This window comes from Crocodylus porosus, unplaced genomic scaffold, assembly GCF_001723895.1.
Source record: "Crocodylus porosus isolate Cpor-Errol unplaced genomic scaffold, CroPor_comp1, whole genome shotgun sequence".
Classification (NCBI taxonomy): Eukaryota; Metazoa; Chordata; order Crocodylia; family Crocodylidae; genus Crocodylus; species Crocodylus porosus.
This window is the reverse complement of record NW_017728915.1, coordinates 37024238-37050324: the sequence shown is the minus strand read 5'-3', so window position 1 is coordinate 37050324 and position 26087 is coordinate 37024238. Positions and strand designations below refer to the sequence as shown.

The 26087-nt window shown below is 49.4% G+C and overlaps 1 protein-coding gene and 1 long non-coding RNA gene across 3 annotated transcripts; one reads left to right on the top strand and one right to left on the bottom strand.

Moving 5' to 3' along the window:
- The first annotated feature begins 4474 nt into the window (after window positions 1-4474).
- Window positions 4475-16204, top strand: IRF8 (interferon regulatory factor 8). 2 transcript variants are annotated; one of them, XM_019535968.1, is made up of 8 exons: window positions 4475-4734; window positions 7655-7838; window positions 9344-9435; window positions 10150-10261; window positions 10849-10902; window positions 11599-11982; window positions 13139-13254; window positions 15270-16204. In XM_019535968.1, exons 1-8 carry the CDS (start codon window positions 4561-4563, stop codon window positions 15444-15446), a joined length of 1293 nt encoding a protein of 430 aa, XP_019391513.1. In that variant the 5' UTR covers window positions 4475-4560; the 3' UTR covers window positions 15447-16204. The 2 variants fall into 2 exon arrangements, with proteins under 2 accessions (XP_019391513.1, XP_019391512.1); XM_019535967.1 differs by having other exon boundaries at window positions 4478-4734; window positions 10846-10902.
- On the bottom strand, window positions 15584-16866 carry LOC109310681. The gene is made up of 2 exons (XR_002101294.1): window positions 16615-16866; window positions 15584-15916 (listed from the first exon to the last, which is right to left on the bottom strand). It is a non-coding gene; the product is annotated as an uncharacterized LOC109310681 (long non-coding RNA).
- Between the last annotated feature and the right edge of the window lie 9221 nt (window positions 16867-26087).

Here is a 26087-nt window from a genome sequence, read left to right as displayed (position 1 = left end):
GTCTGATGTGCCGCTCGGCTTGCTGCCCCCTCCCCATGGCTTTCTGCCCCCGTCTGATGTGCCGCTCTGCCTTCTGCCCCCGACTGATGTGCCGCTCTGCTTTCTGTTCCCCACCTCATTGCTTTTTGCCCCCCACCTGGTTTGCTGCTCCCCTGGCACCTCTGTTTTCTGCCCTGTGCCCCATCTGCTGCTCTGCTTTTTGTCCCTTCTCCGGCTTGGCACGGGGGCTTCCTGCGCCACTCGTGGCCCCTGTGCTGTGGGGTGGCTGTGCCAGCTTTAAAAGGTTGGCTGGGGAGGTTGATAAGGAAGAACGTGTGGAGTCCTCTTTGCCGCGGCTGGTGTGACTTGGCAGGCTCATCCGGGCTCGGTGTCACCTCCGAGCGCCTCTGGCAGGGCTGGCGAGGCAGCAGGAAGGTGATGCTCCCCCTGCCCCAGCTGGCCAAATTGCGGGAGGGGGAGCAGCAGGTGGACAGCGCACTCCGGCTGCCTAGACGGGCGCCCAGCCAAAGTGGCACGTGCACGGAGGCACCTCCGGAGCGGTCTCCTGAGCCCACGGAGAAGCCGGGATGTGGGAGGAGGAGGAGGAGGAGGAAGCAGCTTTCCAAATGCTGAGCTCCTACCTCTAGGCCTCGGCTTGAGGGCAGTGGTCCTCAGCCTTTGCAGACCCGTGGCACTCCTCGGGCAACGCCAGCTCTTGGGTGTTGCATCCTTTTTGACTGCGGGGAAGTACTACGTAGGTGCCAGGATGGTTATAACGCTATGGCTTCCTGCTCGGTATCTCTGGGTTTGTTTTGCGAGTCATGTTTGCACGCTGAACAGCGCCACGTGGCACCCTGTGGCCCCCGTGAAAGGGTCTGGAGGACCCCCAGGGTCCTGAGCACCCTGGTTGAGAATCGCTGCTTTAGGGAGTCGGAGCTGGGAGCAATACCCCCCATGGTGGGGGGTGTCTTGCTTGGAGAGGTGGGCAGCATGCCTTGTCAGTCTGTCTTAGAGCACGGTTTGAACATTGCCGAGGCAAGCTGAGACTTGCCGGCGTTTAAGAATACCCCTGCAATGCGGGTTTTCGGGACTATTTAGGCCAGATATGGATGATGCGCTCCTCATCTGCCCTCTACCTTGGCATAACTTAGGCTACGGTTGATAGGAAAATGGGCCGAGTAACCAGCCAGCGAGCAGTGCTGAATGAAGCCTGCCTTTGGTTCATTGAGCCTGAAGCCATCTTTCTTCTTCTTCATCCCTTTAATGATGGGCTGCATGGAAGTGAGAGTCTCTTATTTCAGCGAGGTGGTGACTTGTCTTTGGCTTGTGTAGCAGAGGAATAATTTGAAAGGACTGGCCTGGGTTGACTAGACGTGAGCAAAGCCATCCCTGCGTCTAGTGTGTTCCCAGACCATGCCTACATCTGGAGGTTGATATACTGGTTGATACAGTAGGCTGTCAAAAGACTCGTGAAGCTAAACTGGTTGTGCTGGTGTAGAAAAACACCCCTCCCATTAGTGAAAAACTGCTGGTAAAAAAAAATCACAATCTTTAACTGGCTTCTTTGTTCCTGTGTATTGCAAGCGATCTCCAATCAGTGTGTGGTTTCAGCATGCCATGACCATCTCCGCTGCTTTCGAGCTCTTGCATCACGTAAACCCCAGCTATGACTTGCAGAGGGTTTGCGTGACTTTACATGGCATGGAAGCGAGGCCAAGCTCTTGGGCAGCCTAAAATAATGGGAAAATAAATTGTAGGGACAAAGGAATGAGCTAAAGACAGTCTCCCCTTGAAACCAAGTTTTTTGAGTGGGGGGGGCGTGTATTTCAGAAATGAGGCTTTTTTTTTGGGGGGGGGGGAAGCTCATAAGTAGATTCAGAAGATGTTCAGTCATACCACCAGTCCCTAGCAAAAAATAAAAATCCTTATGAGAGGCCATCTGAAGAGATGCCAGTTTTATTTTTAAAATTGAAGACTTTGCCTGAATGTGACACCTGGAAAATGTTATCTGGAGTCAGGAGAGAGCGGTGTCCATCTCATCTCTGGAGCTGTTTACAATGCTTATCTTGTAAGGTTGCTTTGCACCACTTTGCAGGGAAGGAAGCCAGCAAACACTCAACGAGGACATCTGCGAGTCTGTCCCGGAGTCCTTGACAAGTCGGTCATTAGTGCCTGTGGCAGAATAGGAAGTATGAGAAGGGTGAAGAAAATTGGAGGGGGAGCAGAGGAAAGCTCTGCGTTTGAGCGCTCGCTCTTCTAAGTATTGCTGCTTTCACCTCTGGTAGGAAGCCAAGGAGGGAAATGCAACGTTGCAGGAATGCCTAAATCACGATTGGCAACTCCAGTCTCCTAAAAAACAAGATGCAAGTTAACATGAGACAGCAGGGGGAGAGAGGAAAAAAAGTCCTTTAAACATCTGGAAATAATGTGTGGCTTGAAATCAGGAAGCTGGGTGGGTGGGGGAACTTAGACTCAGCTGCTGGGATGCTGTTGACATCTATTTTTTTTCCAGCCATGAAGTCCCTGTGGCCACCCGTCACTGGGAATTGCTGCTCGAGGTGACATCACCCAAAAAGACCCGCAGAGCCGGGGGCCACGTTGGCCCGGGTAGTCTGCAGTCCACCCCACTCCATTATTTAGCTGTAGGTCATTTTAACCCGATAGCCGGAGTCGTGCTGCGTGGCTTGTGGCTCTCTAGGTACTTTTATGTGGGGTTGTGGGGCCCTGACCGTGCTCCCATTGCCGCTGTCATGGCTCCAAACCTGTGGCCAGAATTTGTGCACGGCAGCATTTGACTAATCGGACACTGCATTCCCTTGTGTGTTCAATGCACACTTGAAATCCAGGTTTGAGCTAAGTGGTGGACCATGAAATGGTTTTAACATAATCAGGTGTGTTCATGTGCAGGTGTTTTTTTTTTTTCCAACCAGGAAAGCCACCGACACATTCAATGAATGACCGTGTTTGGATCGGGTAAAATGGCTCTCTTCTCCTTTGCCCTCGGTTTGCATTCATGAGAAGGGTCCCAGAATCAGCCTTCCTGGTTGGAACGAATGGAGCCGAGCGTGCGAGTCCAGACGGCAGGTCTATTAATATTGCTGACCGCTCAAATGGCTTCATGACCCAAAATGAAATAAAATGACATGGGGACGCTGAGACGCATATCAAAACTGCTGAGCTATAGTGGGAGATCTGCGGCCTAAGGGAAATTCTCAGTTTCTAACTATAGTGGTGCTGCTGCGTGCACTAAAATTAGATGGCTCTCAAAACGCTCAGTGCATTTTGCTTGAGTTTGTACCTGCAGTCTCCTGCTTCTTGCTCGGGACCCTGGCTGTTGGGACCTAATGGGCGTTTGCCCAGGGTAACAGACTCTTGCTGAAGTTTAGGACTTCATTATAAACTCTTCTCTCGCAGTGGTGCAACTCTGCTGAAGTCTGGGTAAGCAACAGCAGAATCAGGCTGTGTATTCCTCCTTTTGGAGGTAAGGAGTCTGTCAAACCGGGCCCTCAGCGGGTACAAGCAGATGTAGCTGCATTTAAGTCAGGGTTGCATCCTACCAGCTCACTAATGCGGCCTAGTCTGGACACGTACTGCTGCGCTCTGCGGTGTCAAACGAAGGCTCCTTTCAGCAGTGCCGGTGCAGGGCTTGAAGTGGCTGATTTAGGGAGGGTATGTCACCTGCGATTCCAGCACCAGGGGAGGTTTTTATTTATGTGTTTTTAAATTGAAGCTAACAGGAGGAAACGTGGGTTAGACACAGGCTTAGTTACTGGGTGGGCACCTGTCCAGCAACGTAGGGGGGATTTCTAGCAGACGGGACTTCTTGTGAAAGGTGAGCGTATTCCCAGGAAGAGGGTTCTTTACGCGGCAGCCCTTTTGAGTGGGTCAGGAAGGCCTCCGAGGGGCACGGCGCCCGCAGAAATAGTTGTCAGTGCCATTTGAAGAAGTGCTTTGTGCTGCGGCGCAGGAAGTTTGCGTCCCAAGAAGTACCGATTATAACCAATTCGTGGAAGTGCCAGCCAAGAATATCATTTCTGTGAATTTGGGTTTTATTCCCACTTCTTTGGCTATTTCTAACCCTTTCCAAATGTGTAAGCAGATGCGTGTGCGCCCCACGCAGACCACAACGCAGCTTCAGGCCAGCTTCGGTTTTTTTGGCTCTGAGCAATGCACTCCCCCGAAGTCAATGCAGTTGCTATGGATGTATGTGAGAGTGACCCAGAGCAGAATTTGTTCTTTCAGGCTTAAAGTGTGTGCTTTGATCCTGCTACACAAATGCATAGTAATATTAATAATAATCTACAATGGGCTGTTTTTCTTGTAGCTTTGGAGCCCGATAGGTGGGATGTGTATACTCTTAATGGGGACACTTTGGCAGGACCACACATTAAGTACTGACAACATACAAGATGCAGAAGCATTGACAACTCCTGCCCCACCGTGCAACCTGTTCAGCTGTCCTGCAGGTGCCGTTACCTCTCCATCTTTGACGATGGGACAGCAGAGCTTTGATTTCCACGTACGACAGCAACACGTTTCTTGGAAGCCCTTAATAAATCCCTGCCAATTCTCCCTTGCAGGATGTGCGACAGAAATGGTGGGAGGAGACTCCGGCAGTGGCTGATTGAACAGATTGACAGCGGGATGTACTCCGGGCTGATCTGGGAGAACGAAGAGAAAAACATGTTTCGAATCCCCTGGAAACACGCCGGGAAACAGGATTACAACCAGGAGGTGGATGCCTCTATCTTCAAGGTAAGGGATGCTCTCAACTCCGCTAGGGCATCACTGTCTCTGGTCATTGCTGATATATTAGCACAGCCCCTGTCCCTGCACCTGCTTCTGTAGCCTATTGCATGCCTTATGCTTTCACGTCCTACTGACTGGCTTCGCTTGCAGGATGCTCTCAGCACCTGGACCAGTTCTGGTATAAGAGTAAAACAGGTTACCTCCCTGCAGGTGCGTTTTGTGCTACTTGGGGGTGTTGTTCTTGGATAGCAAGAATTGCCTGGAGCTCCTTTAAATAAATCCAAATTAGGCATGCAATAAATAACATCTCCTAATAACTGGCCTGATTCAAGAGGTATACCCATGTATAGGGCTGGTTTTGAATAGCCCATCCTTATTATTTAGGGATGGAAAATTGGAGCTATAAAGAAATGAAAATGTTTGGGGAAAGTAGTTGGCACCTCTGGACCATTTTAACTTTTTTACTTTTACCTGGAACAAGTGTGTGTGTGTGTGTGTGTGTGTGTGTGTGTGTGTGTGTGTGTGTGTGTATTCCTACAGAGACAGAACCTTGTTTTCTAAGCAGCTTTACCTCTCAGGGGTTGCAGGCGCTTAGTAGCTGCCAGGATTAGGCCTGCGCGTATCCGTGCTTGGCTGTGGCTCATAATTATAGTGGGATTAGCAAGGTTTTGGTGAATTTCTAAAACCGGTACATGTGCTTAAACTGGTCTCCTTTCAAAGAAAGCTCCCTCTCACCACAAAAGGTGAGTCACGCTTTCTTCTTCAAAGAGAGAAGCTTTCCCTGGTCAGCTGAAGGTTGAACATTAACCGAGTGGAAAGTGCTTTTTCTTTCTTTTTTCATGAACAAGGCACTTAAAGCCTTTGATTGTTAAACATGCTGCTGTTTCCGACACAATTCCCAGCATCCCCAAGTGGCTTTTCCGGACTTGCTTGTGCAGCAAGATGATATCAAGTTCTGTGCTGGCTCCAGAATAAAGTGCGGGGTCAAGGGCAATGGGCCAACTCTTGCTCTGTTTCACTGGTGCTAATCTTCTGGCCAGCAGAAACGTGCAGAATTTGGCCCTGTGAGTTACTGCCTTTCTCCCTTTAACCAGGGTTTATAGTGTCTTTACTTTAAAGTGTGTTCCCAAGGGCTCAAGTACGGACGTTGCCTTTTACTGGTGACAAACTGACCTGGTCTCTGAGAGTTTTTGAGATTATTTATTTTTACTGTAGACATTTATTCACAGAAAGTGAGAGTGCCTTTGGATACTGAGGCAGGTGCATAACTATCCTCACTGCAGATGACTGCGGTTGAGTCTCAGTATGGGTTTTGGACACATTTAAACCCCTCCAAAGAGATCAAGTTGGGCTGTTTTCCAAATCAGTATATTCAGATCATGTTGTTGAGTTAATTCTTTTGATTCTTTAGTATCCCTGAATATAGTTTTTTTTTTTTTTTTCATTGCATTGTGATACCACCAAGGCTGCCTATAAAACATCAGCCTTCTCTGGGGGTTTGGCTTTCTAAAACAAACTTGACCTTGTACTCTTTTTTCCCCCCAAAAGTGAGCCCCGCACCACAGTGCATCTGTTATATGAAGACTGTGGCCCTGGCCTCAGGCACTGACATCTGTGCTGAGCTCAGCTGTGGTGATCACCAGTGTATTTTTGGAAATCAGCTTTCACTGAGCATGTGCAAGAGGGCTTAGAATAGCTCTGGGTCAGGACAGTCAAGGGGGGCAATGTAAAACTCTTTCTGTCTCACTCGCCGGTCTTCCCTGTTGTGATCAGAGCATTTGCAAGACTCGTTTGGGGCCTCAGTTAATTGCTGCTGCCGAGTCTGGAAGGCAGAGCATGCTGCGTAATGCGAACGGTGGCTCTGTGTGGGCTTCTTGCCCAGAATAGCTGGTTTTCGGTGGAAGAGCCGCTTTTTGTTTTAGAAAACTCTTTTGAAACCTATTGCAGCTTCCTCTTTGCAAGGCCTCACTTGCAAGTGCATTGCTCCAGAGGGCTGGATTATCTCCGGCTTTGCATGCCCTGCCGACCTCCACTCCCACTTTTGCCCTCCTTTGGTCCTGCTTGCCTCTCCCCAGCTGGGATACCCGTCCTGCACTTTTCCAGAAAAAATGGGATGGTGCCGGGGAAGTGACTGTCTTCCCCATGCCGCTTGCCCGGGGTAGATTTCCATGCAGAGAGGTGTGGGGGCAGGCATGGTCTGACCAGCTTGGGGCCACAAGGCCAGCTTCAATACTTGTGGCACACAGATAGCCTCCGTTCTGGTGCATCTCACAAGATCCAGCCCCCTATGCGTGGGTGAAGTGTCTGGACAACACTGTCCTTAGGATAAGTGGCTGGAGAAGGTGGACTCCAGGCATTTCAAATAGGGCTCCCTGATGGCAGAAGATGCTGCATGCAGGAGAGCTGGGCAGTGCACGGGGTGCGACCCTGCCTTCCTACCTGCATATCTTACCTGAAAGCAAGTTAAAACTTCCTGCATGCTGGTTATGGCCAGATGTTTATCGGCCCCGGGCTGTCAGCTGCCATCCTTCCCCCTTCGGCCTCTGCATTGGCTTCTGTGGGGCAAGATGATGGTACCCCGCTTAGGACCCAGGAGATGAGGGTTCAGTTCCCATCCCCATCACAGGATTTGTGCATGTCTCAGGCGAGCAGGTCTGTGTCTCAGAAAAATGCCTGTAAAATGGGGACCGGAGCACCCCACTACCTGATAGGGATGGTGCAAGTTGAAGTAAAGATTTGGCGGTGGATTGACAGGTGCCAGGTAGGTAATCTAAGATAGCTGAAGCGACTCAAACTGGAGCTGGCGGGGGTGTCCCCTGAGGAAGGGCATTAGGAAATGGAGTAATGGGAGTCACGAGGGCGAGACGTGGCTCTGGAGTCAGTGCCGGTTGTCAGCAGACTTTGCTTTCTCTGTCCCTTGTTCCAGGCATGGGCCGTTTTCAAAGGGAAATATAAAGAAGGTGACAAAGCGGAGCCCGCCACTTGGAAGACCAGGCTCCGCTGTGCTTTGAACAAGAGCCCGGACTTCGAGGAGGTGACGGACAGGTCCCAGCTGGATATCTCAGAGCCGTACAAAGTGTACCGCATCGTCCCGGAGGAAGAACAGAAATGTAAGTGCTAGCGAGTGACGCGACTCCCCCGCAGCTGCCCTTGTACCGCCGAGGGGTCAGTGTCAGGGGAGGCTGTGGCTGGTTATTAAAGCAAAGGGGTGGACCGAGTACTGGACTAATAACACTGCTGAAAGCTGGTGCCTTTGACCTACATGCAAATTTTAGGCTGCATTTCCTGTAGCTTTCAGCTCTCACCAGCACGAGTCCCTGCCGGGCCAGCCTGGGCCTGTCTGTCCCAGCGAGGTGCTAGATGTTAGGGCAGCTCTTCCCACTCCCCTCCCCAGCCCTGCTAGATCTGCCCTCTGCGTGCCTCTTCCCAGCCACGCATCCCCGCGCCATTGCTTCTTGGGCAATGCAGACACCTGGGAATCCAGGATAAGAGTCAATGCAGCCTCATTGCATTAACTTTTTCCCAAGCATTGGGACGTACTGCCCTGCTTCAAGAGAAGCCTGGATAGCCTGGCTGGGAGACGAAGGGCCTCTAGACCACTTCACGGGGGCTCCCGCAGATGGCCTTGGCTTCTAGTGGATCCAGTCCCAGGACAGCAGACTCTCCTGGAGCCACAACATGGGTGGACCTGGGGAAATCTCCATGGGGGCAAGCTCAGGGGGCATGAACACCAGTGTTTCTAGTGTAATTCCAAGGGGACGGTGGGAAGCAGTGCTTCAAAATTGCCCTACTAAGATTGCAGCAGTGATTCTGGCCCCAACATTGTTCCCCCCAAAAAGGTGCATTGCCCCACGCTGTGCAAATGGACTAAACCCCCCTCTCATAACCTCTCAGTAAAATCAATGATTACAGCCACAATTGTTCAGCAGCAAGCAGTTGTTGCAGTGGTGTCCGGTCTGGCGCTAGCTGCGCTAATTTTATCTTCATCTGTGGTTAGGGGCGCATGGTTAAAAGAAAAACATGCAAAATGCAAGTTGCCAGGAAATCTGCCTCCAGCCTGCTGGGCTCTGTCACCTTCATTCACACTCGGGGCTCTTACATTTCTGTGCCCTTGTTACATGCTTTATGCAAATTGCATGGCAGGTTCCCAGCGACAAGACTGAGCTGTGCTTGGGCAGGAGGAGCAAAAAAGGAAAGAAAAAAAAAAAAAAAAGAAGCAGCCTTATCCCCTCTCCATTTCCTGTAGATGGCTGAGAAAAGGACTGTGCTGCAGCAGAATTAGCTTTTTTCTAGTGTCCTGTAACCCAGTCAGTTTGAGCCCACTGTCCTTGCTCTGCCAAAACTCCCATTGACTGCACTGGGAATTTTCCCCCCGAGTCAAAACTACCAGCCTCAGATCTCATGTGATTTAAAGTAACATGACAAACAAGGCGGTTGACATGGGACAGTGAGCAATAAGACACGTACAATTTTTTTTTTTTTGTGTGTTGCTTTCTTTGCTTTTAGCAACTATGCACCCTTGTTGGTCTCCAAAGCCATCTGCTTGCTTTTGCAGTCTGCTCTTTCCGAGGATGCTGTATAAGGTTTAGCGCTGAATCGCTGTGTTTCTCTGCAGGCAAAATTGGCATTGCGAATGGGAACAGCTTGAACGAAGTCAATGACATGGACTGCAGTCCCTCCACAATAGTAGATGACCTAATGAAAGAGGTAATGAATTGCTATGGCTAAGAGCGAGATGGGATTTCTTGGCTGAAAGGGCTGCTGATGGCAGAGTTTCTCCCTGGATTTTTTTTGCCTTTTTTTTTATTGGCAGGGTGGGATAGATGGGAGAATGAAGTTCTGATAATCGCTGTTGCAAGGTGGGCAAGTGATGGATTGCAAATGCATTTGTCCCAGCTGTTTTCATAACACAGTGCAAACGTCCATGACACCTGCTTGTCACATCAGTGACGCTTTGCCTTGCTTTCCTTTGTGTAAGCATTTCAGCTTGGGCCAGAGCTCAGTAGTCCTTGTTGCTCTTCCTGATGGTGTTGATCTGGGCCAAATGCTGCTCGCAGCTTCCCACCCACTTCCCAAGCCCAACCCTTGGTCTCTTGGCTTGTTCATGAAGCCCTAGGCCCAGATTTCTAACCAGCCACAAAAAGGGCGAGTTCACTGATGTCACAGACTCCTGGCTGCTTTATTATAATGGCCTTTCCCACCATTCCTTATCCTGAAAATAACCTGTTGCAAATGGACACCGATTGCCCGAAATGGCAAAACTCAGTCCAGGTTTGCTGTCCAGATGATTATAAAATCACAGAACATGATGGCTGGAAGGGACCTCAGGAGGCCACATCTAGTCCAGCCCCTTGCTCCAAGCAGGACCAGCCCCAGCTGCATCATCCCAGCTAGATCTAATGATTTTTTTTTCTTCCTCAGCCCTCATGTGTAGACGAATACCTGGGAATAATAAAGAGAAGCCCATCCCCACCTCAAGAAAGTTGCCGAAACCCTCCCATCCCAGACTGGTGGATGCAGCCATCTAATCCGTGTAAGAAACAAACAGTAAATGTGATGTTTTAATAGAACGGAGTTTGGTTCAGTAACCACTGAGGAACCAGACAGGAGATGCATGCGATCTCTGAGCAGCTGCCTATAGATATGCTGCTAGCTTAGGAAGAAGCTGATTGTACATCAAATTATAAATCTTCCTGCAAACATTTTTATTTTTGCAGTGGTTGGCCCTAACCTCCTCCAATTTTTAATAGTTCATTAGGACTTTGTGACCAACGTTTCTGGATTCAGGTATCCTCAGGTCTCTACTATTAGCATGCCAGCAGCTTCTAAGTGTCTCTGGGAGGTCTTCAAATTCCCATGAGAAACATGGGATCTGTAACATCCTGGATCCCCTGTTGGGTACCCCTGGACTTTGACTCTGCCCTTGATATGGGCAAGAGTCTTTCAAAACCCCACAAGGGCTGTGTATTTGAAGGTGAAAGCCAGGAGGAATAATGATGTGGGTTTGGCGTGAGGAGGTTGCGCTGAAGCTAAATGAGCGGGCTGCGGTTATGGAATGAGACCATACGTGTGCCAGAGCATTATACACGGATGTAACTTTTGTTTCTTCTCTTCCAGCAGCTGTGCCCTTGATGAACGGGTACTCAAACTGTGAGCAGCTTCAGGGTCATTCAGGTACATCGCTGTGTGCTTCCTAGCTCAATGACATGCCAGTCCCAGTGCTCCTAGATAGTCCTGCCATTATGGCACACAGTGATCATGGGACCGCTCCCCTGCCTTGGTGCTGAGGACGGAGGCCATAAAGCATGAGGCAGTGAGCATAAAGAGAGTATAGAGAGCCACATACTAGGGCATTGGCCAGATACCACCCAAAGGTACGGTGCTGGTGAACCTCTCCCAGCCATACCCAGCGTTGTCCCATAGAGCAAGCTGCTTTGCTGACATGATTTACCCAAGTCTAAACCCTTTGCTGCTCATCAGTGGCAGAAATCTGTAGCCTGGGGACAGGAGGGGGCCGTGTGCTTGAGACCATGCTGTAGTCACAAACGGCATGTTCAGTACTAGCTGATAAAGCCATAAGGGTCCTAGCTCCTGTGAACTGATGGCAATAAAAAGCCATGCTTCAGGAGGTCTACTCACGGCAGTAATAACTGCAGGCTCTCCTCTAAAAACACTGCTTGTTCCCACCCCAGCAAGCTGCTGGAGAGCCATGATGCTGACAGAGCAGCCAAGGCTGCTGGTAGCTGCACCCTTGGCACATCCAGGGCTCTTGTAGCTCCGTCCTGTGTGCAGCCATGGGTTGTTGTCAGCCACGACGGAGAGGCTGTCTGTGCATCCTCTGAGAGGCCATGTCTGCGTGTCTCGCCACAGGCTACTGTCAGATGGTGATCAGCTTCTACTATGGTGGGAAGCTGGTTGGCCACACCACAACCTCCTACCCCGAAGGCTGCCGGATTTCCCTCAGCCAGCCCCCGACTCACAGCGAGAAAGTCTGCACCGACAGCCTGGAGCACATCCGGTTCCCTTCTGCTGACACCATCCCCAACGACCGCCAGAAGCAGATCATGAGGAAGCTCTTTGGGCACTTGGAACGGGGCGTCCTCTTGCACAGCAACAAGCAGGGCATCTTCATCAAGAGGCTGTGTCAGGGCCGGGTCTTTTGGAGTGGGAACACCCTGCTCTTCAAGGACAGGCCCAACAAGCTGGGAAGGGATGAGGTGGTCAAGATATTTGACACCAACCAGTTCATCCGAGGTTGGTACCATGCTCTTTTTATGTCTTTGCCCCCGTCCGCTTTCCCCTTGGACAGTTCTGGGAACTGCATCAACATCCTCCTGCGCTGTAGGGTCCCACCTTCAGCTAGTAGAAACCTGCATGACTTTTGTGAAGTCCATTGTAGTTGAAGGGGTTTAAATGCTCCATTTTCCATTAGAACAGTGCCTGGGTTTGATGCAGTCTTGAATGCACTTATCTGCAGGGTGTGACAATGCTGCATTGTACAGATGGGGAATGGAGGCTGAGTGACATGACTGAGGTTGCACAGGGAACCAGTGGCAGAGCACAATCTTGAAACCCAAGTACTTCAGGTCCCAGGCAGTACTCTGACCACCAGACCATCATCCCTGCTCTTGAGGTCAGCTAACCTCCATAGGTTTATGCCACATGAAGATCTGGTGCTTGCTATGTAGAGTTCATCCTCAAAGTGCCCAGCTTCAGTGACGGCTCCAGATACCCTGTAGTTTTCTGCCTTCTTGTGTGATTTGGCATGATTTGCATGATGCACCAGAGGGTTGGTTTTATACTGGTGAAGGATCATGCCTAGATGCCCTGGGGTCAAGGAAATACCTGTACTCTTATGTAGGAGGGTCACATCTGGATTGAAATGCAGCTCTTACTGACCTTGAGGTGGCTACAGCTCAGGACCTGCAGTTATTCTTGCTTTTCTTAGTCTTCCTCTTAAAAAATAAAAAGTATATAATGCCCAATTTGAAACACACACACACACCTCTGTTCCTCCCCCCTGTAACTCCATTTGCCTCCTGAAAGGGTTTCCAAAAGTGTGTGTGTGGCGGGGGAGGGAGTGCTCTTCGCTAGGCTGAGAAGTATCAAACATTGGAGCCGGACTCTTGCCTTTTCCTACACACAAATGCAGACAAAGCACTTCAGCTTGGTACTCTTGAACTTCATCCCTGACATAACACGGCCTGCATCTTGCCACAAAGCCCCTTGTGGGCTTGGACCAGGAGCCCCTGCATTGAGATTTAAAAATCTCCAGTGGATGGGTGTGGACAACATGCCTGCTGCAGGTGGCTGGGGGCCTACAGCGCCTGCTATAGCTGTGCATGCAAGTGCAGATCTCTCCCATGATTCATTTCTATCATTTTCCAACCGTCTGCATTTCTCCTCTCAGAGCTGCAGCAGTTCTACAGCAATCAAGGCCGCTTCCCTGACAGCAAAGTCACACTGTGCTTTGGCGAAGAGTTCCCGGATGCAGTGCCCCTTCGCTGTAAACTCATCCTTGTGCAGGTAAGATTAGATACGGGGGAAGTTTACTACTTGACCTTCCCCCTTTTGTCTCCCACAGCTCAGTTCGGCCTCTCTCCCCTATCCTGTCTCTTCTGCTTCTAACATTCAAGACCAGAGCCATCAAGCCTCAGAAGCGCAGAGCTGTATGCCACATGTGTGCCTATGTCCTGCAACTGCACATTCAGAAGAGTTGTTTGCCCACACAAGCCGAAGGAGACGGCCATCCAGGCTGTCCATTTGAATCATTTGCACCCAAGCAGAGCCAAATTGCATATGCAATCATATTAATTGCATGCACAAATTGAAGTGCAAAATGGCATGCAGCCTTGCTGTCAAGCTTAGCAATCTGACCTCATGTGACTAGGAAACATATCTTTCCTCCCCTTTTCCTTTGTACTTTCCTGTACTTTGCACTGTCATTGCCATTTGTTACGTACTTCTACCTTGTCCCTCATTCCTCAGCTGTAAGCTTTCTTCTCATCTCTTGTAGAAGCTGACAAAGAAATCACTAGAACTGCTTGAGTTGCCACGAGGAGGGTTATGGTTTCAAGCAGGGAAGCAAGTGTGGGCAGCGAATGGTGGTTTACAATGCCAAGTCCTTCAGGATACAGAGGACTGAAGGAGCCTAGAGCAAACCTTCTGGGTGGCGAATTAAAAACTTAATGGCAGACGAGTGTATTGGCTCTAAAAGGGCTTCCAAAGCTTTTAAATGACTCCCAAAGACGAGAAAGCAAAGATGCTTGTCATCAAGTAAAAACAGCCCAGTTCTTGGTGCTGCTAAAGCAGTGACCGGCATCTCCAACCAAAATTAAGCTTCCGTTCTGCTTGGCACTTGATCTCCAGTGATCCCAGGACTACCTTGAAATAAGCTGCACCTACTTGTATTGTGTGGCAGGAGTTTGGGCTGGGTCAGGCATACCCAACAGTGCTGTCAAGAGCACAGCTGAGATCCTGGGTGTATGCCCAGGGATGCTCCAAAAGGCAGCCATGTGGGGCTTATTGCTTGCTGATGGTCTCAGCATTGCTGCAGCAGTCATAAAGAGACACTCCCCCTCTTTGAAGTGCATTTAAATAGGCAAGGCAAACCAACAGCAGGGACAGGTGCACAGCTTACATCCGTGTGTAACGGCAGACAGACAGCACAGACCCCTGACCTAGGAGACTTGATCCATCCGCTGGAGAACGACCTTTATTTCCCTTGAAAGAATTAGATAAATGCAGGAGATAAATGACACCAGGTTTTGTCCGTGTTCATCCCAGGGCAGCAGTTTGCTGAAGGCAAATACCTGCTCACCTAATGGTGCGGTATAGTAACAGCCCCATCCCGTGTGAGCCCCCCGGCATGGCTGCATGCCTGTCCAGTCTTGATCCCGCCTTACCCCAGCATGATTTACACTGGTTTGTATTTTTATGTCTGTTCATGGCCAGAGAAGGGCAGCTGAGGCATAAGGGGATTTAGTGACTTGCTCAAGATTATTGAGTTGTAGGCCAGTGTCTCCCTACATCCTTCCCTCTTTTCCCAGTTCCTCTCTTGAAGGTTTTCCTGGTCCGCTGGTACCTTTCTATCTGTGCCTTTTGTAACCAACCTCTTGCTTGTAGCACTGATGCGCTATACCGCAAGCATCAGCTTGACTGTAGCAGTCGTATAGGTTAAACCATTAACAGCTAGCTCAGCCAGCAAGGTAATCGGGAGCAAAAGGAATCGGAGACTCTAAACCAGTGGTTCTCAATCATTTTGGACCTGAGATGGCCCTTGCTGGACTCATGGCCCCCTCTATAACTCTTGTGATTCGAGTGGCATCCAATTTAAAAAATGAATTTACTTATGGCAATGCATACCTCCTTCCATAGAGGCTGGTTGATAGGGGGTCAGGAATTGTCCAGGCAGGGGCAAGCCTAAGCCTAGCTCAGGCCTTGTGGCACCCTTCAAAAGCCTCCGCACCCTGGTTGGGAATCGCTGCTCCAAGTTCTCTCATTTTATTTAAGCATCTTGGTGGTCTTTTCTTCTGCCATAGGTGGAACAGGTGTTTGTTAGGCAGCTGGTGGAAGAAGGAGGAAGATCTTACAGCAACAGCCCGATGTTTCCAGCCACTGAGGAGATGCAGCCCGAGCAAATGTTCCGGATCATCCAAGATATCTGTGGGCCACATCAAAGGCCGCTCTTCCGAGAAAGTCAACAAATCGCTGTCTGAGCGGTTTGGGGTTTGTTTTTGTTTTTTTAAGTGGCAGGGTTAGAATAACTCCTTTCTGGTCCTGGCACTGACTGATCTTTGGAAGTCTTTCCAACTGTGCATCAAGAAGCCCAGAGACATTCATTTTGTATTCTTATTTCTTTATTTTTTGATGCTGTTCATGGCCGAGAAGTTCCAATAAACCCAGCGATTCAAAAGGTTCATTTATTAGCAAAAGGGCTAGACGAGACCCGTCCATTCTGGGGAGGTTTGCCTGCTGATCCTTGGCTTTTGCACACACAACCGCGTGCTTTTTATACTGTGCTTTGTCTGCATCCAGGATCAGCAGAAGGCGGGACCTTGGATTTCTTCAGAATGAGTAGAAATCGCAGTACCGCTGGGACTTTCCGGTCACTGTCTGGCATCCCACATATCTAGCAGTAGATCTTAGCTGAGCTAGGATGGTTTGCATCTGCTGAGGTTCTGCCCCTCTCTTTTAAAAAAAAAAAAAAAAAAAAAAAAAAATACAGGTTGAGAGAGCCTCAAATAAAATGGAAGTCTCCAGGATCAAAGCACCCCGTAGAGGTTGCGATCCCATTGAGGGTGATGGACAGTGCAAACCTGTTTAAAATGCTGTTGTGAGCTGCCAAAGATTGGACACCTGAAGACGCATTTGTTTTTTACTATGGAGGATTTTTTTGTATATGACGACTTTGCAATTTGGGAACAACCCCTCTACATCCTGTGTAAAAATATTGAATATAGGAAACGCTGGTTTATCTCTTTTGTTGCTTAAAAAAAAAAAAAAAAAAAAAAAAAAAAATTTCCTAGCCAAAGAGTTTTATGTATACATATGATATGCAAAATAATGTTCATTTTAAAGTTTGTGGCAAAGTGTTAATAGGTTTACTTTAAGCTCAGGAGTGCATGTGCTCCCCATCTGAGGTGGGTACATGGTAGGCAGGGCATTGGTATATGCAAATCCTGACTAACATGCTTTCTGTGCAAATGGAGCAGGTGAATTTCTGCAACATCTGACGTGCGTGCTTTGCAGCTGAGAGCCCCGAGCAGTCCCTCATGTGAATTTCTGCTAGGCTGCATATTTATTTTTATGCCTGATTATAAAAGTTTTTTGGTTGGTTTTTTTTCCTTTTACAATTAAAGTGCTCTATTTTTTAAATCTCTCTACCTCTGTTTTTCTTTTAACGGCAAAATGAACTTGGTTTGAGTTGGGTGGAGCGGGGATCCTTTTTCCCTTCCAAAAGGTGGGGTTATCGCTGTTGCATTTCTTCAAGGTCACTCATGGGAGGACGTCTTCTGCCTTGGTCAGCTAAGCTGGCACTGTGTATCCCCATCATCTGACCCTGTGAGATGCTGGGCCCTTATCTTCCACTGCACTGAGTTCAGCCCTGGAGTAGGATCAGTGCCTGGGAGAATTAATTTCTGGGTGCAGTGTCCTTTTGCAGTATGGGGAAGTCATTTATTCATTAGCAGGGATTTATTCATTAACAGGGAGTTGAGTTTAGGGATCAAACTCAGGAAAACCAGCTGTTGAGTTTTGCACACGTATTTTTAAGGTGCATAAGTTGAGCTGCTAGACCCTGCTCCAGCCTGTGAAAGGAAACATGGCTTTTTTCAAGGGCAAAATATCCAGTATTAATTCAGGCAGAGGAAATTGTAAGTCTGTCCCAAGTAGGGACTGATGTGTCCCCCACTCTTTCCATATAACATGAAGCCCCATGAGAGACGGCTTGCGGCGCACAGGCTACATTGGCAGAGGTGGGGAGAGGTTGCAATATTGTTGGCCCGAGTGACTGCTCTGAGCTCCCGATGTAGCGCGCAGAGTTAGGCCTGAGGACTGGGACTCTTCAAGCCAGGCAGCTGGGGAGGGCGCTGCCCATAGGAGACATCAAGGAGATGCCCGGGGTGGGATGCTCGGTTGTGTCCGCACAGGGCTGGCCTTGCTCCAGGTCTCCGTGAGAGGAGTGAGGCAAGACCTCTGACCCACAGCTTGGTGGCAAGGTTGCTTCCCAGGAACAGAGGGAAACCCGTTTTCACTTCCCGCGCCCCCCCAAACCCCTCCCTGTTCTGCCCGAGTTAGCAGTGGAGGCTGGACCCAGGTCTCTTGCCTCCTAAAACAATGCTTAACTCCCAGCCTTTATGGCCAAGACTTTGCATCCGAGGAGCCTGGCCCAAGCCTCTGTGAAACGGCTTCCACCTCAATTCCCTAGCTCCTGCCTATAGATGTTTCCCCACCACGATTGCTTTGACCCAGTAAATATTCTATAGAAACCAGCATCAACAGGAGAAAACCAGCAATCACCCTAGCGTAACCAGTTGCCCAGTGATTTGGGCTCCCTTCCCTGGTGCCAGAGCCCTGGGTCATGTCTGCACTTCACATTAGAGCAACCATCAAAGAGGTCCCCTCCCAGGTGAGTGGGGAGCAGGGTAAAACGGACCAGCCAGCACCCCTCGTCATCTTTGGCGTGAGCCTTGATTGGGTTGACGTGCTCCCAAATCCCCACAGGATTAGGCCCTGCAGGTGGATTGGCATTAGGCAAGACAATGCCTACTTTAGGATGCAGATGCTTAAACAACATGAGATGGAGTCATTTGGGGGCAGCATCGTGTAGGCACCTTTGGTGGGGCACCCAGACTGTCCAGCAGACTTTACTGGTATCTGAAAGTGTGATGGCTGCTGGGTGGATGTCTTGGGGGTCTCAGCAGTGCCTGCAGCAGATTTAGCCCTTCTTGTATCCGGCTCATGGCAGGGTTATAGCAAGGTTCAGCTTCCTGCAACTGCCTTGTTCTGCTGTAATGGCCCATTTCGACTGTGCTCCCCTTAATCCCAAACCTGCTGCAAAGGAGCCAGCGTTGGGCTTGTTCGGTCCACATGTGTGCACACTTTGCGGTAAGTGCCACGCTGGGTCAGACTAAAGCTTATCCAGCCCAGGACCCTGCCTCTGATGGTGGCAAATAATAGATGGGTGCGTAAGAGAAACCAGGCATGTGTACAGCAATCCCTTCCCTCCCAGGCATCGGCTATGGGGCTGTCCAGAGTCTGCGGTAACATTCATAGCCCGGATGGACCTGCTCTTCGTACATTAGTCTGAGCAACAGCTTGGGGCAGCAAATTTATGATGTGTTGGTTATACAAAAAAAAAAAGCTCCCTTTTTTTTGTTTCAAAACCGCTGCCTGCAAAATGTCACTGGCTGCTTTCTAGCTCTTTTGCGATGAGACGACGCGTATCCTGAATCAGGGCCACGGAGGGTGAAAGGGGGCAAGGCTCGTTTTACTTCTGTCCCTTCTCTAAGGGTCCTGTCTGAAAGGAGGGTGCATCCCAAGGGCCGAATCCCTGGCACCGAAAGCTATTTTCCCACCAAGGCCTGCAAGACGTGAAGAAGTCAAGCTGTTAGACCCTGCTCCAGCCTGGGCTCCTTGCTCAAAAGAAAAGTGGGTTTCTGCAAGGGTGAATAACCAAAGAAGACCCACTTCTTGTCTCCTGGCCATTCCTGAGAGCGTGGAGGTGGGGAGGCGGCACAAAATTAGCTTTGGTGGGTCACGGAACAATGTGTGCCAATGTGTGAAGCCCGTGACACGCCGGAGGCACAAACACGTCTTGTGGTTCTCACAGCTGTCTTGGAACAAGCTCTTCCCCAGAAACCACTGCCCTGCATTGGACTGAAACCACCTGCTGCAAGTGTTGACGGCTCTTTCTGTTTCCACAGCAATACGGATGAAGAATATAGCCGAGGGACGGGGCATGGTTGCGTTCTGACCTGGCGGAAGGCACGGTCTGTGTTGCTATTGCCTTGGCATCCCCGAGGCCGGGGCCAGGCCTCCCAAATGCAGACCCAGAGCAGCGAGGAGGGCCCAAAATAACGTGCATGTAACCCCACGGCAAGAGGCGACAAGCGGATCCTGCTACAGGAGGGAGTGCTTTTGGTCCGCACGGGGGGTGATGGTCTGAACGCCCCTGGCCAAGCTGTTGTCATGCTTGCTGTAGTCACCGTGGCTGTGGGGGGAGCTCAGCTTCTGCTTAGGATGTGAAGTCTGTTCATCATGGATAATTTATAAGGTCGGAGATGAATAGGGATGACCTCAGGAGGTCATCTGGCCTAGCTTCCTGCCCCAGGTAGGGGCATCCCTTTCTTTAAAAAGTCTCTCCAACTCTCATAACTCCCCAGGGAGCTCCTGGCTTAGGCTTCCTGACTGCACAGCTATTCATTCTCCTTTAATATTTGGCTCTGAAAAGAAGAAGGAATTGTTATGTGAAAGCCTCCTGCACAGAAATCAGCATTAATGCCATTTCCACTGGCTTAAAAACAAGGGGCCCCAGCCTCAGCTGATGTCAATTGACGTTAGTGGCATTAGGCTCCATCACCTGCGTGGAGGATTTAGCCTGAGCTTTAGGGGGCCTGATAAATAACAGCCATGAGTTTGCTATAGCCATAGTCCTGCAAAAAATGGTTTACTAAGGAATTAGGTATTTTGAAGAAGAAACTGAGGGACAGAGAGGGGGTCGGTGGCAGAGCCAGGAATAGATCCTGGTTATTTGGCATCTCAGGCTGGTGTCACTGTTCACCTACCAGGAGAGGCTAGAAATGCCAAAGTACATTGATAAATAAGGTTCTGATATCTTTTATTAGGGCAGCTCAAGATTGAGTTGGTCTAATAAAAGATATCAGATTTATGCAAAGAATTTTGTCTGCCTGTGTCGTTAGACCAGCGTAGCTACAACCTGCACCAGAGTACATTGGTGTCTCTTAGTGCTTGCCCTTTGGGGATCTCTCCATGAATCACTGACATTTTTGGAGCCTCAACCCCCTCATTGCGAGGGCATTCAGAATTATTCCTGTTCCCCAGGTGGGTAAAGCAAGGTGCTCTGAAGTTCAGCCACTTGCCACATATGTGGTGTAAATGTGAGAGCCACCTGTGTCCATGCTCTGTACCTTCACCAGCTTTCACTTGAGTACGAAAACCCTGCTTGGTGCAGCTGCATGAAACTTGGTGGTTTTCAGCTGCAGGGGGTTGTTCAGACACTTTCGTTGGTTCCTGTTCTCTTGGGTCCGAATGAAATGACATTTCGGTGCCTTGCCTTTAGTTAGCCCTTCCCACCAACTGGCCAAGAAGGGCCCCGTTACCCACTACCCGCTCCCCTACCGAGGATATTGCAAGTCTATCGCATACTCTATCTGGCATCCAAAGTGCGGGCCATATACTTTAAGTGGCGTGATACATTGTCTGCAGTATTGATATAACATGCAGCTTATCAGTTTATACCAGTTTACAAATATGTGCTTTCCAGGCAGAGATCAGCCCATGTTTGCTCTTCTAAAGCAGTTGGCATGCCATGGGCTTTGGCCATCCAGTGCCAGCCAGCGTAGCTGGAGCTGCTGGGTGGTGAAATGCCAGAGCAACCAGGAACGTTTTCACCCACCTTTCCCTGCAGAGGCTGAGTCTCCCCAAGGCCTGGGTGATGGCATTTGCTAATTCATCCTGCTACCAGGGTGGAGCTGCCTAATAACCTTTTCGTGGAGGGCCTCATAATAAAATGCTGTGCATAGCAGGAAGCAGGGTGATGCTGTTTGATTTCTGGGAATGCAGAGAGAATCTGAAACTACAGCCACTGTCCTCACTGGCTTAGAGCAGGTGTAAGGTCTAAAGCCAGCTTTATTATATTTAATGGCCAGACGACCAAAGTGACTTTGGGTGATAAATTTGCTTTCCCAGAAAAAGAGCCTGGTTTATAAGTTAGGATATTTCAGTGCTACTGAATGGTATGATATACTTTCCAATGGCTTTTCCTTCATTTTGGGTCAAAATGGAGCATGTGTTCTGCTCTTGTCAGCTTTTGGCATCAGTGCAAGCATTTAAAGTGGTGTTTTTTCTACATGCTGCATGATGACATACACTTGGATAGATCATCTGAATGAGGAATGGGAACGGGCTCCCCTCCAAATGGGGGAGAAACGAGACATCTGCAGGTGGTAGGATCAAGCAGGCTGATCCATACCTCGACTAGATTTGGGGTGTCTCCAATCTTGGCATCCGGGGTGGAGGTAGGATTTAGAAAAGGGGGGTGCAGATGCTGTGGTGCATTGTCACATATAACACAGCACATTTGTATCCAGTTAAAGAGAAACTAGATGCTTTACTACATTAAATATACTAGCCCTATATTATTCACTTTAAGATCACAGCAAAAACAAATATAACTATTGGAATGGGCACTGATTTGCTAGATTATATAGTAAGTTAAAAAAAACCCAAAAGAAACTATGCAAAAATAGCCAAAATAGTCAAAAGACATTGTGTCATTAGTCCCGTAGCCATCACAGTTAAGTGTACCTCTCTTAATTCAGATTCATAAAACAAAGTCTAGCCTTCTCGAGCATCTTGACAGCGCCTCCAATATTGCACTGTCAGTCACTGCGACATGAACACCTGAGTTAATGTTACCATGCTTAAATTCAGGTTTTTAGCTAGAGCTAAAAGTGTGAAATAGAAGAGGCACATTACCAGGAAGGGTTAACAGAGAGCAAACATTTTCAGAGGAAGGATTGTTTGACTAGTGGAACATCAAGAGTGCCGGAAAGGAGAAAGGAGTGTTAACACCGGTGGAGTGGAGACAGATTAGCAGGAATCGGGGAGATGACGGTGAGCCATGAACTCCACGGGCTGTCTCCGCACTGCCCGAACAGAAATGCTGTTGCCCGTCTTGTGCAGCTGGTTTTAACATTTGAGTGGTGCAGAAAACAAAGGAGGGGTGCAACTGCAGCCCCCCGGCTCCACCCCTGCTGGCATCTGGTTCTTCTTGAGAAAAAAAGCTCAGCCAGGGGAGTTCTCTAATGACGGAGGGTGTTTGGTACGGACCCAACTTGACTATCCATATCCAGGAAGTTGTACAACTGCAAAGACCAGCACCACCATATGACATACCCTTTACAGAAAGCTGTCTAGCCAGTCTCTTTTTTAATTAACTAGCCCAACCCAGGCTCACAGTTGAACTGCTCAGGGGTACGACATAAACCAGCTCCATCTGCTTCCTCCCAACCTCTCGCATTTGGTTTGGCCTCTCGCAGCCCCCATGGAAATGTGCGTTATAAAGCAAACAGTCACTTTTTATTTCTAGAAACAGGAGGGTTTCAAACTGGTTTGATTGCTCAACGCATCATTTCAGTGCGGCCACATGTCCACAAAGAGCATCTCTGGTTTCTTCCTGTCCTCATGTTGTAATATGGGAAGCACTTGGCTGGATGTGCCCTCTTCCTCATGTTCGACAGCTGAAGGAGACCTCAGAGATTTTTCTCCTCTGAAAGAGGGAGACAAAGAGAGAAGGAGGAAGCAATGGGGTGGATGCAAGGGCTTTGCTCAGGGGTCCTGAGTACTTCAAGTCCTAAAGTCACCAAGGTGGCAATAATTTTGGGAGGCTGAGGGGCGGTTTGAACCCATAACATTTGCGTCTCGTTCTGAACTTTCCTACCGTTCCAGGTACTTCGACCTATTCAAAACACGGGGTAGAAACGGGAGTATTAGCCCAGGCTGGGCTATAAGGTGCTTTCTCGGACCCGTCCGATCCCTGACATCTTCTTGGTGGGAGGGATTTTGTTTAGAGATGTCTTTGATGATCTCTTCACCTGGGCCATAACCATTTCCCAGAATGCAACGGGGAAGCAATCAGAAGGGTCTTCATTGTTCCCGGTCAGATGGGAAGTCACAGGCAAGTTTCTGGGATTCATAATTATCCAAAAACCTTGGGTTTACCCATGTTTGAAGAAGCCTGAAACAGTTCAGAGCTGCTGGGTTACAAGGGAACCTCCTTTCCACGCTTTGGCCAAGATTTATCAGACTGCTTGCATCGAGGTTGTCCTGAACGTCAGGCAGTTTCAGCCGGTGATTGCTTTGGGGTTTTGGACTCTTTATGTGGAACTGGGGGCTGTAAGGACACATCAACTGAAACCACGAGCAAAAAAAAAAAGAGTTGATTCCTCCTTCCCCGCTCCTCAAATGTGCCGGAAACACTGAGATTCGGGCAAGCTGGGAAGCAAAAAGAAAGCCTCGACGATGAAAAGGGGAGGTTAGACCCGCTTGAAAATCCATCACCCACCCACTCATTCAGAAGTACCGTGAGATAGCAGCAAGTGCATTTTTGTCTCAATCCATTTCTGCCCCATGACATTTTCCTCCTGTAACTCTACTCTGTGATATTCATTGTGAGAGCCTGAAAATAGACCCTGCCCAAACCACAGCTGCAAGAAAAAAGACACAGGGATGACAAGAAACACAGCTTTTGCTTATTCCTTGGCTTCACTAGAGTCGGGTGGTCTGAAAGCAGGATGCAGATCTGAAATCCCCCCCTGAAGTTTACAGGTGTCCAGCTACACTGGCCTGGCTATGCTCTCTTCTTGGTTTATATAAACTGTTTGCAATAATGGGAGTGCACGGACACCAAGGGGACAGGAAGGACAAAATGTATCACTGCAGCAAACGAGAATGTCCTGTCCGTGTCCATGACGGGGTTATGCATTACAAGACTGAGATTCAAAATCTGCTTTACATTTAGCAAAACCACCAAGCAAGGACTTTCTTGGCTGAGTCTAATAGCTGGACTGGGCAACAAAGAAAACGTATGCATTTAGGAGGCATTCGGAGAGAGCAGCTTACATTCCATGCAATTAAAAAAAAAAGAAACGAGAAAAGCATTTTAAATAATTTCTCTTCTCTGTGCTGTTGCTGGCCGTAGAGAAGTGATAGCAACACACACTGAACTGCAAAGGGGGTTCAAAGGGCCCTCGTTGTACTTGAAAGGCACATAAAATATGCAAGGGCTGTCTACTAAAGCCAATAGCTTTAGAAGTCATGGGAAAGAGATGAAGGGAAGGCCCCCATGATTTCGGTAAGATCTTCTTGAGGGTGCACTGGGGTTTTTCATTTTGCTTCTAATCTAGTGGCTTCGATGGGAGTTTTGCCCAGTTTTATACCCTTCGACTGTGACAAAACTGTTAACATGGGGTGAGTGAAGCGGATGTGAGGACACCAGTGCAGACACAGACCTCTAAGGTTGCTGCATCCACCTATTTTAGCTGTAACTTGAACTGGTGCTTTGTCAAACTGGGAGCCCGGCAGGCTTCAGAACAAGTGCCCGAGTGACACAGGACACGACACGTACCGTGGCTGCATAGCAGCTGGGGGAGGAAAGGGGGGCGGCAAGCTGCCTTTTGCTGGCTGCCGGTACGTACGTCTCGCCACGAATGGGACCTTTCCTGTTTACGACAAGCCGCAGGTCGGGTCTCACGAGAGATTCCTGCTGTCGGCCAAACAACAGCTTTCAGGTTCCTCTCTGCTGGGAGAAGGAGGGGGTGCAGAGCAGGCCCAAGATCCCAGCAGAAGGTGCAGCCCGGGATTTCCCTTTATGCATCGGTCATAAGCAGCATCCAGCTGGCTCAAGCACTATGGGTGCTAATCAGAGGTTGGGTTTGCCTTATGGATCAAACGTCAGCTTTGGCAAGGGGCCACAGATACAATTGCTATGGAGCTACCTTAGAGCAGTTCAGGACACCGATATCTCTGTGACCTAGCGAAGCCCTAACTTAGCGTGAGGCTTGCCACCTCCCGCGGTGCAGCTGAAGTCTGAGGAAGCACTCGGGTCCTGAGAATAACGTGGCACCGTGTTGGCTCTAATCAAAAAAAGGCTCGCAGGATCAGTCTTCCCGGCCTGCTCAGCTGGGAGACATTCATCACGGGCATTGAGAAGGGTCCCGATTCACTTAGAGTGTAAACCCGTGGCATTTCTTACACACGCCGTGCAACCCAAGAGCTGGACTCGCTCTCCTCAGTGGGGCTGAGAGCATCTCTGGTTCAAGTATCCTTGTTGTGAAGACTAGCGGAAAGACGCCGGAAGACATGAAAATGGCACATTGGGGTGAACGAGATAAATGGCTTGCTAGCAATGCACCTGCAACTTCAGAGAGGGGCGCGGAAAGCTCTAACAGCTCCAGACATCCTGAATCCAGCTGAGGTAGATGTGACCCTGGCGTTTTGTCCAGGGCCTGACCTGGAACCCAGTGCAATCAATAGGAGCCCTGGACTTGGGCTCAGACGGTTAGTCCGTGCTACCCCAGCGCAATATGGAGGCTTAGCTGGACCGTCCTACCCAAGCAATTGGCTGCCATTTCTGAACACTGTTGCTGCAATGGCACCATCCATTGCTAACGAGCTTGGTGTTGCACCAAATGCCGACAGGAAACCGGAGAGCCGCTGAGGTGCATGTGGAAGCGCCAGAGCGGTTCTGAAACACGGGCAAGTGTCTCACTTGGATCTTTCTGTTCTGTATTTCTCTGCACAAGTAACCACTTCTCCCCCCAGATATATCTAGCTCCTGAAAGTTGGTGCAGGTTGCAGAGAAGGTTCCGCATTGCAAGGTCACTCCAGCTGCAATTCCCGAGGGCCGAGGTCAGAAAACCAAAGTATCACAGAGCTGACGGTGGGCAGAGGCCTGGTGAACTGGATACGTGTGGATCTGCGTTATTTCCCAAAGGCATCGCCAATGCAGTCATTTCTGGGCTGGAGAAGGAAGGCCTCAGGGGTACATGGGGTTCAATTAGATGTTGATTTCCAAAGCCAGCGGACACACGTATCTATTCATTCGCCATGGCAGG